At 29.2% G+C, this 15775-nt stretch overlaps 1 protein-coding gene across 1 annotated transcript in view; it reads left to right on the forward strand.

The window, feature by feature from the left end:
• The first annotated feature begins 1609 nt into the window (after nucleotides 1-1609).
• Nucleotides 1610-15775, forward strand: part of LOC102680882 (cholecystokinin receptor-like) — a 29399-nt gene continuing 15233 nt past the window's right edge. The window contains exons 1-3 of the mRNA XM_006610712.2: nucleotides 1610-1820; nucleotides 9601-10135; nucleotides 14100-14214. Of these exons, the coding sequence (XP_006610775.1) occupies nucleotides 9821-10135; nucleotides 14100-14214 (430 nt within the window). The 5' untranslated portion in view covers nucleotides 1610-1820; nucleotides 9601-9820. The remainder of the gene's footprint in view (nucleotides 1821-9600; nucleotides 10136-14099; nucleotides 14215-15775) is intronic.

Raw genomic sequence — 15775 nt, forward strand, 5'->3', positions numbered from 1 at the left:
TCGCTCGTCGACTCGCACCACTTGCGTCGCGTTAATCGCCGAGCGTCACCACTCGAAACCACTCGCCGCGATTTGAACTTTCGCTCGAGATGAAATAAAATAATGTTCTCGCGAATGGAAGCGTAATTTTTCCTTTTCTTTCTCCTTCTTTCTCTCTTTCTTCTCCATGATTCTCGAGAGAGTTCATCAAGGGATCGATCGAAATCGGCCATTTATTTCTTTCGAATGTGTAAGGAAGAGAGAAGAAGACTGGTGTGAAAAGGGGAAAAATTTGTTAAAAGTGTTGAAATAATATAAATTTCTCGTCGATCTCTTCCCGCTTTCTCTTTTTCTCTTCTTCGTGACGAATCGACCGATTTCGTTTTCTTATTCAAAGTGAATATTCCCTTCACGAAGATCAAGATTTTCCGTTTCAGAGGATGGAACTTTTGTGTGTGAGTGTGTGTGTGTGTGTGTCGTCTACAATAACGCGATAATCCATTATATTCTGTGACAGAAATTGAGAATTACTTTAGAAAATTAATTGCTCATATGTGGAAACAGTTAAATTCTGATGAATTTGAAATTGAATTGTCCGAGAAATGGCAAATTTATCAACAGATTTACGGTTAACTTTTAAGAAGATGCAATACGAGAAACCTATTAAAAATAATATCTAATAGATTATTTCATTTATCTTTATCACTGGCAATTTTTCGTTACGATTAAACGACGTTTAATTTAAAAAATTCTACGGATAATACGCGAATGATACGTGAAATATATTATCTCGAACTGTTCACGATCAATATTTTATAGGCATATTTAAATTAATTTTTTTCTAATAAACAAGCAGTGGACATTTAATCAACGTTTGTTACGAGAACAAAACCTGCTCATTACAAAATTTACATCGTGAAGATCGAGGGACATCGGATCAAACGGATTCGTTTCGTAACGTAAACGAACGATAACTATTTCCGGAATCCTTTGACATATATACAATAGTTCAGAACTATCATCCGTACAATTCAATACGGAATGTAGAACAGAATTTATACCCAGTGAAAATTCGTCGCGATCACGAACAGAATCTATCCTTCAGAGTCGTGCCGGAGTCGAATTCGTCGAAACTTAGGAGCAATTACCATAAAATGTCGATCAATCGTGATCTCAGAAATTCTCGTCCTTCTGATACTCCCACTTAACTTGTTCAAGACCCGTTGTTAACTTGTTTAACCCCCAGAGTCCCGGACGGATCCATCTATCCGAATAAACCAAGGATTTATCGCTCTTATAGGTGTAACTAAAATATTCACAACTGCGTTAAGAGCAATATACACCGAATACGATATATCGGTGAATTTTCAACGAAAGAGAGGAAGAAAAATTTTTCACCTAAAAAAAAATCGAAGAAAACTTGTGGATGATCCGAGTTAAAGAAATTATTGATTAAAAATGTTCTCCGATCGAAAGATTCGAAAGATATTCACGCAATGTTTAAGAAAGGAAGGAGAATTCGGGAAGGGAAAGTTTATCGTAAACTATTCGATCTGACCGAGTTTAAATGTGGAGCGAAGAGCAGCAAGTTTGAAAATTTTTGCGAGAGGGAAAACATTCTTCGAATCGTGAATTTATCTTCAAAGTATCCGTGAAATGTGCACGATATCATCCAGTTATTTTCGACTTATTTCCGTACGGATAAATATCGGTGGTGGGCTGATCCGCTGCAACAGGATTATCATAAAAAAACTACCTCGATACCTCCTCGATGCTTCGTCTCAGCAACGATTGAACGACGATTATTTTACATCGATGGATGTAAGCTGGCCGTTACGTTGGTAAGCAAATATTTATTCACGCTGTATTATCCCATATTTATGACGTATGGAGCTACGTAATTCCTTGACAAATATTCAATTTATATTTATATATCACGATATTGTATGCGATACTCGTGTGCCACGTTAGCAAGTCGCAAAAGCAAACGACTTAATACCTATCCATCAATTATCTTATCTCTTATCCCCGCTTGGATGCATTAAACGAATGAATTTCTCTATTATTTCAATCGATCCGTATCGATTGCATTGATCAATGATCGACGAGGAGATGAATTTACAATGGATTGAAACGAAAGAGAATTTGGCGAACGAATTTTCTTTATTATTATCTTTCTACCCATTTGTACGTGTTCATTTGGTTTTAAATGACATTGAAAAAGAAAAAGAAGAAAACATGGCTTTTTTTCAGGAAAAAATCTTTTGTATACGATCTTGTATATCGCGAGAGAGAATTTTTGTTTGATTAAAAAGTAATTGTATTGTAATTGCGGGGTGAAAATTGCATTAACGTTGAAGAAAATTCATAGAAGGATTACAATTTATTTGTTTTTCATATCGAATATCATATTAGGGAGAAAAATTTGATTTACGATCCGACATGTTTCAACATTTTCAACGATTATTCGTGATTTAACGATCATATCGATTTATTATTCGCCGGTTAGGTTAGGTTCTGTCGATTGTTTCAATTCGTGTTGCTGGCACATTATCGAGTTTTTATTTTTAACGATATTATTTTTATCGATATGTCACCAACTTGTGTCATCTTAAATGTTTCGATTTTTATCAAATTGACAAACAAATTTTTTTTTCTTCTTTTTTTCAAACGAGGAGAGAAAATTAAAATAGGGGGAAAGGGAAGAAATATGGTTACCAAATGCGATTCGTCGTTTATCAGAAAATTTTAGAAATCTGGTATTTCGAAATTCGAACTCGTTGAGATTTTATTACAATTTCAAAAAAAAAAAAAATAATGTCGCGATTAAAGTTATTTCCACTTGAACATGTATCACGCACGTGCGATTTTCAATCAAATTTTCCATCCATTTTTTATCATTTCAAAGTTGACCGAGGAAGCACACGTGTATGTTCGTTTCAAAGATCAATGTATTTGTGAATTTCTATCTTATCTATTCCTCGAAATTCCAGAATTTCGAGAAGAAACTGTCATAATTCCGGGACGTGACTTTGTTAATAATTCATTCAATTGTAGAATATTTGAGCCAAGACTTTATTATTATTGTAGTATTAAAATTGTTCGTGGTGTTTTGGAACATCGATATAATAAACTAATTTTACGAATAAAATTGGAACAATTTTGTTTGTGTAAAATGAATGGTTTATAGGAAAATATAATATATATATATATATAATTTTTCTATTGTTCACCTTTAAAATATAATTTACAATTTCGAATTGTAAACGAAAATCGAAAATTAAATATTAATATCAAACATAAATAGTGTTTGATTCGAGTGGAATTCCTGAAATTTGAAGTAACTAACGAGAGAAATTAAGTGTTATAATTGGATAAAGATGGAATGTCGAGCGAACGATGAATAATTTATGAATAATAATAATATTCCGAAACGTATTTCACTTAGAAGAACTCGGAAATCAGAGAAATTGAAAGATATTTGGTGACGACACATTTTCCAAGAGCAATTTTTATTCAATTTTCTTTCATTATAATTGATGTGACGGTAATCGATATGGTCGAGAATCGGGTCCGCCTTGGATTGAACGAGGCACGAAATTCGTATTAAAAATCGCTGAATTTTGAGGTTATCGTGGCAAACGAGGTGATCTTGGACACGTAACGTAGCAAAATTATCGTTATTCTAAATCTATTAGTAATTCATATTCACAGAGACATGAATTTTTCTCGTAGAATTAAAAAAAAAAATAAATAAATAATGCGCGACAACAATTAATGATTAATGAAATACTTCTTAAAAAGAAGAAGAAGAAGAAGAAGAAGAAGAATAAAAAAGAATTTTAACGTGCAAACTATCTGTGCGAATTCATTAATATTTTCACTTATATACGAATATATTTCAACCTCCTTTACCATTCATTTTCTCCATTTAATTGTTTACTGTGAAGCATAACGAGGTGGTAATTTATTCTAAGAAACAAGTGAATAAAAGTTTCATACAAATTTGTTCTCAAGAAAAAATTGTTTAATTAGTTACAAATACAAAGCACAGATACGACTGGGTTGCAAAATATGTCTTGTCTTCTCTTTGTTCTTTGGCCCATTTCGATCGTGCAAAATACATGTACAATCATTGGATATATATGAGAGAATTTGTCAAACTATGATAAAATTATAAGTGTATATCTGATCGTTTGTATGCAAAAATTTTTTTCTAACAACGAATTTTTCGTATGAGAAATTTTTGATAATGTTTGGAAAAAATTTTTTGAATAAAGAAGGGAACGAAAAAAAAGGGATTTTATTACGTGAAATATATCGAAATCATTTTTTTTCTTTTTTTGTTGAAAACAATTCGTCACACGTCGCGTCGCTTTGCGACATTTTCATCGAATACTCGTGGCAAGATATTTTTCCATCCAACGTGGAAAATTCTAAAAGAAGTTATTTTATTATAATTCTAACGCAGCGCAAAGCTCGATGCAATTCGAGATGAATCTTGAGGGAATCTTGAGAATGGAATATTTCTTAAGAAATGGATGTTGATTTTCTATTACTGTTTATTTTCGTTTCTTTTTTTTTTTTTTTTTTAATAAGTTGTCAAGCAAAATTTTAAACTAAATTTTCTCAAGAAATAAAAATCATTTTGAGATTTTCAAGATCGTTAATTGTAATCAAATGGCTTGAATTTAAAAAAATCTTGATTGATATAACAATTGTCCAATACTTCGCAATAATACCATTTCGTTATAAATCAACGAAATATTTTTTCATATTTTCCTAATAATATTAACGTAAGATAAAAACTTCATTATTTCTGGAAATATTTGATCTAAAAAAGAAAAAAAAAATCTAATAATTTTTACATCGAAATACGGCTATCTCATTACGCTTATAACCGAGAAGAAAAACGAGGAATTTTAATATAAAGGTAATTAATTGAAAAAAAACCAGCCTTTCTAATCTTTTTTTTTTTTTTTAAACATGTATCGATAATAAGAAATAAATTGCTTCGTTGCGTGATCAATCGTAAACGGATAAAAGTATAAAAAGAACTTTTATTTCAAGAAAACGTATAAAAAGTAAATCGTATAAAGTTTTGTAAAAAAAATATATATATATATATGGAAATAAAATTATTCAAGATAAAAGCATAAAACATTTTTCGATAAAATCGCAACAAGATGAAAATAAAGGTAGTAGAATGAAAGTAGCAAAATGAATAAAATTTTGTCAGATTTATGCAAAATAATCGCGGATGAAATATTTATCGAACACATATATTACATATTTTATTACGATATAAATATATTATATTACGAATATAATACATACGTACTCTCCTCTCATTTATACGCAAATAAATTATATTTCTCACGATAAATAAATAATATTTGCAATTTTCAATTAAACGTTTAACACACTAAGATACTAAGATATGAATTATTATTAATTAATCAAGTAAGAAAATCATCGAGTCCTGCCTTCATTTCCTTCTATTTAAAAGTCTTATCGAAGTTTCGTCCAAATTAAACGTTAAAATTTTTAAAAAAGAATTGGTTCAATAAAAATCCTATCGCGATTTTTTTCTTCGAATTATAATTGAAAGGAAGGAAAAAAATGATCAAAATTGAGTTATCAAAAAAGATTTGTCCCAAGTTGATCCACCCGAGTAACGACTTTGGAATTAAAAAGTTTCTCAAAGATCGAACCAAAAAGTAGTTTAACACTTTTGAAAATGTATTGTTTATTTTTATCCTCGTGGAAGAAGATTCTCTTCGAAAGGAGATACAGATAATTATTTCTTCTTAATTTTTACTGCATTGTGTAAAAAACGTTAAGAAGAACACTTTATCCTCTTTGAATTTTATATCGTACAATGAAGAAATAAGAAGAGGAATAAATTTTTTACTCTTTGTGTAAAATTTAAAAGAAATTTAAAAAACTTCTTGACCCGTAAGTAATTCTTTTCTTTTTCTTTTTTTTTTTATTTTTCTGTATGAATTCAATATTTTTCAAAATTCGTCAATTTCAATTTCTTCCCTCGCAATAATATTTACAATGTAACACCGCCTACTATTAAATGCAATATGCAAGAGACAGAAAATTCAACCTATAAATTTATTTAGTCATTTGTTATTTATTTAATCATAAATAACCTTTTATTTTATTATTATTCAACTGATGAAAATGAAATTATCAATATTTGTCGACCGTTAATGTTCCACTTCGAAATCGTGAGATCAATTTCTCATTATCCATTCGATTCGAATCGTCGTATCCATTTGCTTATAGATCACACACGTATGATTGCGTGTACGTATATTTAATCCATCTTATCCACTTTCCAAGATTTCCTACTTGTAATTATTGTGAAAAATATATATATAAATTGCAAAAGCGATACATCTTGCTATATATTTTTCTCTGAATGTCTTCTACTCCATGTTGATTAAAATTGCAAAATACCACTTCAGTAGCTTCATTAATTCATTTTCTCGGGAAGAGAAACGGAACTCTTGCCAAAGTTTCGCGATTCCGCATGCATTCTGTACGACTACAAAGACATATTTCAATCGTGGTTTTGTACAGAGGAAGAGGCAGAAATTCTCGCTATTTTAGATTGCAAATCGATATTACGAATTAATTTACGATCGAGTTTTGGTTTCTCGACTCGAGACAAATGGCAATAATTCGCTTGAAACCAACAGATATCTGACGTTTCTAGCGTATACCTCTCGATCGACAATTCGAACTTCTCATTCTACGAAATCGAGTTACTCGTACCGAGAAATCAAATCTCGAAATGACGATTTGACTTTAAGAAAAAGAAAAAAGAAAGAAAAAAAATTCATCAATTTCGATCAAATTTTACAATTACCGTTTTGTTTATCGCCGAGGAACGTCCAATGTTTCGATAAAATTTTATTTAAAGATGAAAAAGTGATGACGTGACGTTGCTTGAAACTATGTAAATTTACTCGTATTGTGTGCAGCTGAAAATTGGCCAACAGAAACTTCGATCTTCTTCATTATCGTGGAAAATTCTTCTGAAAATTTCCACGTTTTTTTAATGATAATATAACGAGTATCGTGCACTGTAACAAATGCACGTACGTAAACGCGTTGTTAACACGCTTCCTGAATAGATGTATTTCCACGAATAAGCTTATTAATTACCCCGAATAAATACCCCGGTTTGAGAGTGTGCAAGTGCATTTTATTATCCGGATCAATACATTTTTCCGATAAAATATATTGTTAAAAATAAATTTTATGCGACAATAAAATAAATAAATAAAATAAATATGTAGATTAAATATCAATTAATATTCATTAAATATTATTTAAATATTAAGATTTTTTTCATTTTAGTCTAATCAGGATTAGGTTTTTTCCAGAAAAAAATATTCGTATTCGTGATGATCATATCAATGCATATCAGTTCGTGAAAACGCTCACGTATCCCCATTTTCTTCATATACGTAAACACACGCGAAATGAAAGTGGAAATATTTTAAGGTAAATTTCAAATAATCATCATATTTATTTCACTTTTTAATTTTTATAAAATTTTATAAAATTGATGCAAAATATCGTTAATTTTCCATCAATTATTCTTGTTTTTGCGTTATTACTTATTTCCAAGAGAAAAAAAAAAATAGAATTTAATCGTTCATTACGATCGATCAATCTCTCATTATTCAAATAATCACGTGGCAAGGGAACGTCGAGAAGAGTTTCGAATAATAATTTTTCGCTCGGAAGTATGATACTTAAGAATTCATGCTTTTTTCGTTAATAACTCGGTTCCTTTCGATTATTCAAAATTCTTCATTACTCTTTACGTAGAACGTACGTAGGAAAAGTTTCGAATAATTTCTCGGTCGGAGGAATGGTTTTTAAGAATTCATAGCACTTCGTTAAATTCTTGCTCACTGTTCTCCAATCAAACTTGATTCCACAAGAGACCGTCTCGCGCAACTTCAATTCAAACAAATTCATTTGTTACTCAAACTTTTTGCATTTAAACTATCTATCTATCTTATACGTAATAACTTTTTTCCTCTTCTGTTAAGTTCATATAACCATACGAAATATACGAAACGATATCGAAATTATTTATTTTTAATCATAAAACTAATTGTTCGAAACTTATATTTCCTTTCGACGAATCTCGTGCATGATTTTTTTAATTAATAAAAATTGTCTGTTCTTTTTTCTTTCTTTCGAGATTAAAGAATAATATTCGAACATCGGATTGAAATTTATGCATATATAACTTTCCACGAGATTTCTTTTCAGGTAGAAAATTTCCAATTTTATATCTGAACTTGGAACAAACTTGGCTGATAATAAAGGCTGACGAAGACGAATGCCGACGAGTCGTCGTGATCTCGTAATGGGTTACGTTACCACGATTCAGCAAGTTTATATTCCTAACGATATACACGATTCCCCATTGTGAGATCTTCTCACTCGAAACCATGTAATAAGATTTAACCAATCTTCTTTACCGTCTGCGATATTTCGTTTAATAATAGTTTAGTTCAAATGATAAATGAGGGATCGAAAGTTTAGTATAAGCTTTTCAATATAGTTTCTTAACAAGCCTTCTTAAGTACTATTGTTCTATTACACTCAATTCGTATTCTATTAAGAAAATTCTATTAAGAATTATATAAATATATGTATATACTTCTTGAAATAATTATATGTATATTCTAATTTAACTTTGGAGACATTTGATGCTCATTTTAAATATTAAATTAGATGTATTAAGACGATGACTTTAACTTTAAAGAAGTTTCTTTAAAAATTCTTCTTAAATATAAAGATGGCGGTGGTTAATGATTTTCTTCGAAATTCTTTACGTATGCAGAACCATATCATGATGTACTTGAGGGTAACATCTGCAACAGGGGTCAGAGAAGCCCCAGGTGCTTTACAACTGTCATATCCGTTAAATTATTCGATACACCGTGTGCTATTTAATCTATTCAATTTGATCGTCAGCACAATCTATGTCATTTTGATGCAGTTTATGCCATAAAAGTGGCGTTTTAAGAGAATATTAAAAATTCTTGGGATCGTAAAATTTCTCGAAGCGCGAGGAACTAAAGCCACGATTTTTCTTTTTGAATATTATTTTCCAACTGTCATTTCAAAATGATTAAATCAGCGAGATACAATGTAATCGCAGCTATAAATTTGAAAAAAAGTTACCAGGAATATTTTGAAACAACAATTCTAAATTTTATAATATTTTGAAAAACACTAAGAATGGTTATTTATTTATACATTGGAAGAAGAGAGATTTTTTCTTATTAAAAAGATATTTGCTTTTTTCTTTCTCATCTTAAAGAAGCAAAATATGTACACACAATTTATTACACAAATAGGAAACAAAATCTTTTCCCATCCTAAAGAATTTTTATTTAAATCCTATAAATTACGTGCTAAAAATTTCCATTTCTTCATAAACTCCTTAACAATCCAATGGAAAGATGCAACAAATAAATTTTAAATTAAAAATTGATTCGAATAAAAAATATAATACATATATATTCAAATACACGAAAATTTTACTAACAGATAAATCTCTCTTTATTTTTTCAGAATCGTTTGCGGAATATGAAAATCAAATTTACAAGATGAAGAGAATCGATTCCATCGAATAGATATCGGCACGATTCTTAAGTTTCCAATCGTTTAACATCGATTGCACGGAGCCGACCATCCATGAATGGAACAGGGAACATCGATCAAATTATCGCGTTGCACAATGTCGTAAATCCTTTTAAATGGGGTTGAATTGTGAACGATCGTTTTGAATAAGATGATGATGTCGGCTACGAATTACAACGAAACCGATACCGGCACGATGGCCAATTATTTTGGTAATTCCGACTTGGATCAATCGTTCGCCACCAATCTGCCCCAGCCAACAACTACGTCCCCCGTTTTGAACGTGACAACGTTGCCAACAGTGGCGGCCACGCATTACGGCCAAACGAATCTGCTCGAGAGTTTGATAATCCCTCTATACGGAATAATATTTCTCCTTTCCATCGTTGGGAATTCGTTGGTGCTGATCACCCTGGCACGTAACAAGAGGATGAGGACCGTGACCAACGTTTACTTGTTAAATCTGGTAAAAAAAGAATTTTCACATTCATTTTTCTCTAATATCCATTTCACTGATTGATTTATTTATTTATTTATTTTTTTTGTTTCACTCCAATTTCCATCTGGATAAATGATCGATTTAACGAGGGGGATTGTTATTCGATTATTTTTATTGGTTTAATTTTGTAAATAAAATTTTACGCCATGTTTTGAAAGATGGATTGCAAGTGATTAATGGTTAATTTATGAATTTGGAGAATATTTTAGAGCGAGGATTGTTCGAACGAATTGTAATTTTTTTTTATTAAATTTCGTTTCGGTTTTTTTTCGATTTAAATAGCCCGTGAAAATTGAATAATTGGCCGATAGATGAAGAATTTTTCTCGATTTAAAAATTTTATTTTTCGTATTTGTTAATTTGAATATCGAGCAAAGTAAAGTAATGAGACTTTTTTTGAGGTATAGGATATTATAGTAAGTTTTTTTCCATTCATTTGGCCTGTTATACTTTAAGATATGAATGATGGATGTGTTTCAGAACGGTTAAACTTGATAAAGCTTCCGGCAATATCTATTGGTAACGAACACGGTTCACGCTTTAACGCGAGGCGCACAATAGCGTGGTGAATTTTTAGCGACATTTATTCTGAAAACAAAAATTCCTTTGAAAATAGATAATTTCGTAGGCTATCTCGGTCGAACTTTATTTAAAATAAGAAAAAAATATGCTACTGCATTACATGTAATAATACAAATATCATAAACTTTTTGAATTAGAAAAAATATCTATGAATAGAAAAAAGAAAAAAGATGTTCCTATCCATTATAGGCATTATATTTATTTATCACGTGTACGATCTTGAAATGCATTCGATCGTTTCCTCTTTCGATATTCTCAAGCTTCAACTAGATATGACAGATACAACAGATCTCTATCCTGATAGGATAACTTAAAATTAACATAAAATAATACCATTTTACCATTCACTGATTATTTTAACTAATTGAAAATTGCAGGAAAAAATATTAAAGAGATGAAAGTGGAATCCCTTACTAAATAGAAGATAACAAGGGTTATAAAAGTAAAAACTAATGAATCCAAAATTTTATCTTTTCCCTTCGTATACCGTCAATTAGAGATGGATTAATTAATTCGATGATCTAGGTCAGTAATTTCCAACTGAAATGTTTTATTCAAATTTTATTCAACTTTTATCAATTATTAAAATTTCCCAAAATTTTGTCCAATTTATTAAAATGAAGAAATTATCAGAATTGTGCGTGGATCATTTTACATTTTCGATATTTTCACCGAGGGAACCGAGGGATTGATGCAAAGCAGAAAATTTGATCATTTTTCTACTTCAATCCCATTCTTGCACGAAATATTCGTTTTTCCTTCGAATGCACGCTACTTCTCAACAAAACCTTTATTGTTTCCTACGACGAAATCGATTTTCGATCAATGCCGTCAAAGAGTTTTAATCTACGTACCACGGATTATTCTCCACGCATAACGAACGGAATCGAAACCTACTATCTATTTTTCCTTTATACAGAGAGCTATTTCTCTGTAATTGCTTTTCGATTCTGAACGTGTACTATGCTAAGTGTAAAAAGAAAAAAAATGTAGAAACAGTCATACTAATATCTAAATCTAATAGATAGATCTCAGTATAATGTTTAATTTTTTAATAATTTCTTGGTCGTCTAGTTTTTGAATATATTGTAAGTACTTGATATATTTCTCTAATTTTCAATAATTTAAATACCTTAGGGTGGAATGATTTGCAAATTTGAGAAATTGAACACATTTGTCGTAAGATCAATGTCATCGTTAGAGAAAAACTAATAGTCCATTTGTATCTTAATATTAAGAGATAAAATCGATAATTTTTCATTTTTTGAGAAAAATTAAAGGAATCGTGTTTATTTTTATTTCGCGAAAAAACACATGAAGCAAAATTATAGAATAAGAACGAAAATGAAAATCCAGTATAATTAAGTCGGGAGTTAATCCTTGGTGAATTTACATTAAAATTAGATTCACCTTTGATATGTATGTATATTTTTATATTTATTATTATAATTTTATTTCATTTTTTTCGACTATTTACTAATTCTTTGCCTTATATTTTTAATTTTCTTAATTAAACATAAATATAATGTTCGAAGAAAATCTTTCTTAGTAATTCACGTAGTTTATTATAGAATTTGAGAATTTCTATTTTTGAAATATTTGAAAAATACTAAAAAATAAAAAAAATAAAATAAAACAAGAAAGTTTTATATGCCAAAATGTGATAAATCACTGATAAATCGGAAAAAAATGTAAATACGGTGTATAGTATAAAGTCGTAAATTCAAATTTGAACGATGTAATATATATTCTGTATTTAACGATTCGATGCAATTCAATAAATTACAGGATTATTTTGTGTGAATTGAGATTTGCGACACGAATTCGAATTTACCCTACGGATTTGCACAAACACTATACGTGATTTATTGATTATTTTTGATATTTTTAAAACTTGTTATTTTCCGCAGTAACTTAAGTTTATTTTAGTTTAATTTTAAGAATTGAAGAATTATTTTTCCAGTTTAATTATTATATAATTAATTAATCGATATTAATTATCTCCGAATCACGCAATTATAAATTAACTATTTCTATAATGTACAATATACAATTGTCATATAATATTAAATCGAGCTATGTAATATTAAATTAGCATCAAAATTGTACGAATTTTAAAATTATTGCAATATATATATATATACATATATAATGGAGAAATAATTAAAAATTTTGAAGGAAACTTATAAAGCGAGAAATATAATGAAATGCTTTAATAATTTCCCTTTGTTGTAGTTAAAAACAAAAATTAATTCTGATATATAGCTTTCTACATGGCTTTTCCACAAATTAAAAATTACTTTTTATCTATTTCTTTTATTCAATCAAAATTCAAATATACAAATACATATATACATTATTTTAATTGAAAATCATTTTTTCACAAATATAAATTTTTAATTCTCGAGACAATTCAGATAAAATGGTAATAAACACGAGAATATAGAACATTCTGTTGTTCAATAAAATTAAATTATACAATATATATTTGACGAAGAGCTGTAAGACGACAAAATAATGAAATCTCGCCGATATTCGATTAATTAATCCAAATGGTATCATACGTATTGAGTGATGTTGAATTTATCGATGATCGTTAAAACACGATATCTGGAACAAATTCGGAGCAAAACTTCACTTCATTAATGATACACGTGAGATTGGAGAGCTAGGCAGAGTCTCTATATAGTTGATTGAATTTCTTGTCGTGCTTCACTGGAATAACAAACATCTATCGGTATTCTAATTTCGTTTCACTGTTTGCTCACATTTTTCTTAATGCGTAGGAGGTCGATGTTCTATAAATTTTGCAGCGAGATTGCGTGAGGAACGGTGATTGCATTCTACAGTGCCAATTTTTCAGTCGAAGTTTAATTTTATTGAAGTAGATGCGAATAGAGAGGTATCGTCACGATATCACGGATAAATTAAATTCGTAAAAATATTATTCATTTAATCAATTTTGAATAGTCATTCTTCTCGTAATTCTCTTATATCTCTGTGCAGAAATGATTGACTTGTACTACTCGTTTGATCATGATCAGTTTGCTCTACTTGTTCAATTATGACGCATCTCTTCTACTTTGTGTCTGTATTTGATATAATCGTCTTATTCCACTTCGTCTGATCACGGTGGCATTAATCCACTTGTCTGGCCACGATTGTTTTATTCAATTCTGTTTGTATTTATTTTGATGAGAAAGCTTTAAATGAGAATTAAGGTAGAGATAAATGCGCATAACTTTATAACATTGCTCAATTGTGTTACAATTTATTTTCTACTTCATTCGAATTAAATTTCCATGAAAGTTTAGTTATTTTATATATAAAATATTTCGTTAATTTCCAGGCGGTTTCGGATCTGCTGCTCGGCGTCTTTTGCATGCCTTTTACACTTCTTGGACAAGTTCTGAAGAATTTTGTTTTTGGTATAACGATGTGCAAACTAATACCGTATTTTCAAGGTACGTATTATTTGATCGTTGTAATATAAAATTAATTTGGATTCCATTCCATTCTCATTCAAAAATTTAATTTTGAAATATAAAGTGAGAATTATAATTGAATAAGAATGCTTGCATATTTGATAAATATCGCAGAAAGAATGTAATTGCGATACTTTTGCGAAACATAAAGACAATTTTGCATTTTAATGGATAAGGAACGAAATTTTATAAATAATATAGAAATTAGAATATTGAAGATTTACTGGTGTAAAATTACACATCAGAGTAGAATTATTTCACGAGATTTTATATTTTTAACTTTCATAAGTTTCTAAGAAAAACCGTGCTACAAAAATGGTAAAGAAAATAAAAAGGTTTCTTGCTAGTATCGACTTTACGATTTAGTTCCAAGTTTAATCAGATTTCCAATTTTCGTATCTAAGATACATCAAAAAAGTTTTTCAAATGATTGACGCGTTAATCACTTTTAGGATCTTATTTAACTTTTTCAAAATATGAATGGCATTATTTTACCAATTTTTTTTTCTAATATTAATGATATAAAAATAATTTATATTTACTTAAAAACTATACATATTAGAGATTATGGTTTATAATTACAATATATTGATAAACACATATGTAAATATATGTGTTGAACACGCGTGGAAAAAGAGATCTCCAAATATATTTGCATAAGCAAATATTGGAGCAAAAAATTAAAATCAATAGAATCAATGAAAATTTATGAAATATTTTTAATATTTAATATTTTCCTATATTTTTTGTCATTCGATTTAAATATCGGTTATTATTTTTGTCAATTATTATTATGAAATTAGTAAATGTATATCGTATTAAATTTCTACGAATTCTTTTCCGATTTATAAATTTATACAATTGTATTTCCGCTTTAAAAGGAATTGCAGTGAATGGTTGCTCGAACAAAGGATTAATAAAATACCAAAAAGAGTTCGGTATACGATTAAAAAGAGAAAGTGAAACGAGTATTAAATTCATTTATTTAATGAATTAAACGTTATCGGTTATTAAATTATTTTTCGAAATAATAATAAAAAATGGAATAAATCGTGATAAAATCCTATGTCAAAATTCTACGTCACAATATATTAATTCAAATTTAATCGATTCGTAATTTTTATTTTACAACGTTTATCTCTTTTAAACTAAACATGCGTGAAAAATATCATCGTTCCGAAAATATCATCGCATTGAAAACATGTTCGATAGGTCGAAATTGCATTCCCAATATAGCTTTGCTTTGCTACATAAAATAGAGATGACTGTTTGGTGGAAGATGTCGTTCAAAGTTGAGCTTTAGTTTCCAACAAATTTTAGGAATGTAGAATTTCGATCGTATATCCGCGGATATACAACAAACTGTCATCCGTAAAAGTTTCGAAGCTGGAATCAATATATAACGAGTATAAAAATAAAAAAAAAACTGAAATTATTAGCATTCAAAAAATTATAGAACGTTATAAGATAATTTAACGTTCACGTAGAACGATATTAAGTATACGGATGTTTACTCTATATACGTATATATATATATATA

The sequence above is a fragment of the Apis dorsata genome, unplaced genomic scaffold, assembly GCF_000469605.1.
Source record: "Apis dorsata unplaced genomic scaffold, Apis dorsata 1.3 scaffold_77, whole genome shotgun sequence".
In the NCBI taxonomy this organism is placed as follows: Eukaryota; Metazoa; Arthropoda; class Insecta; order Hymenoptera; family Apidae; genus Apis; species Apis dorsata.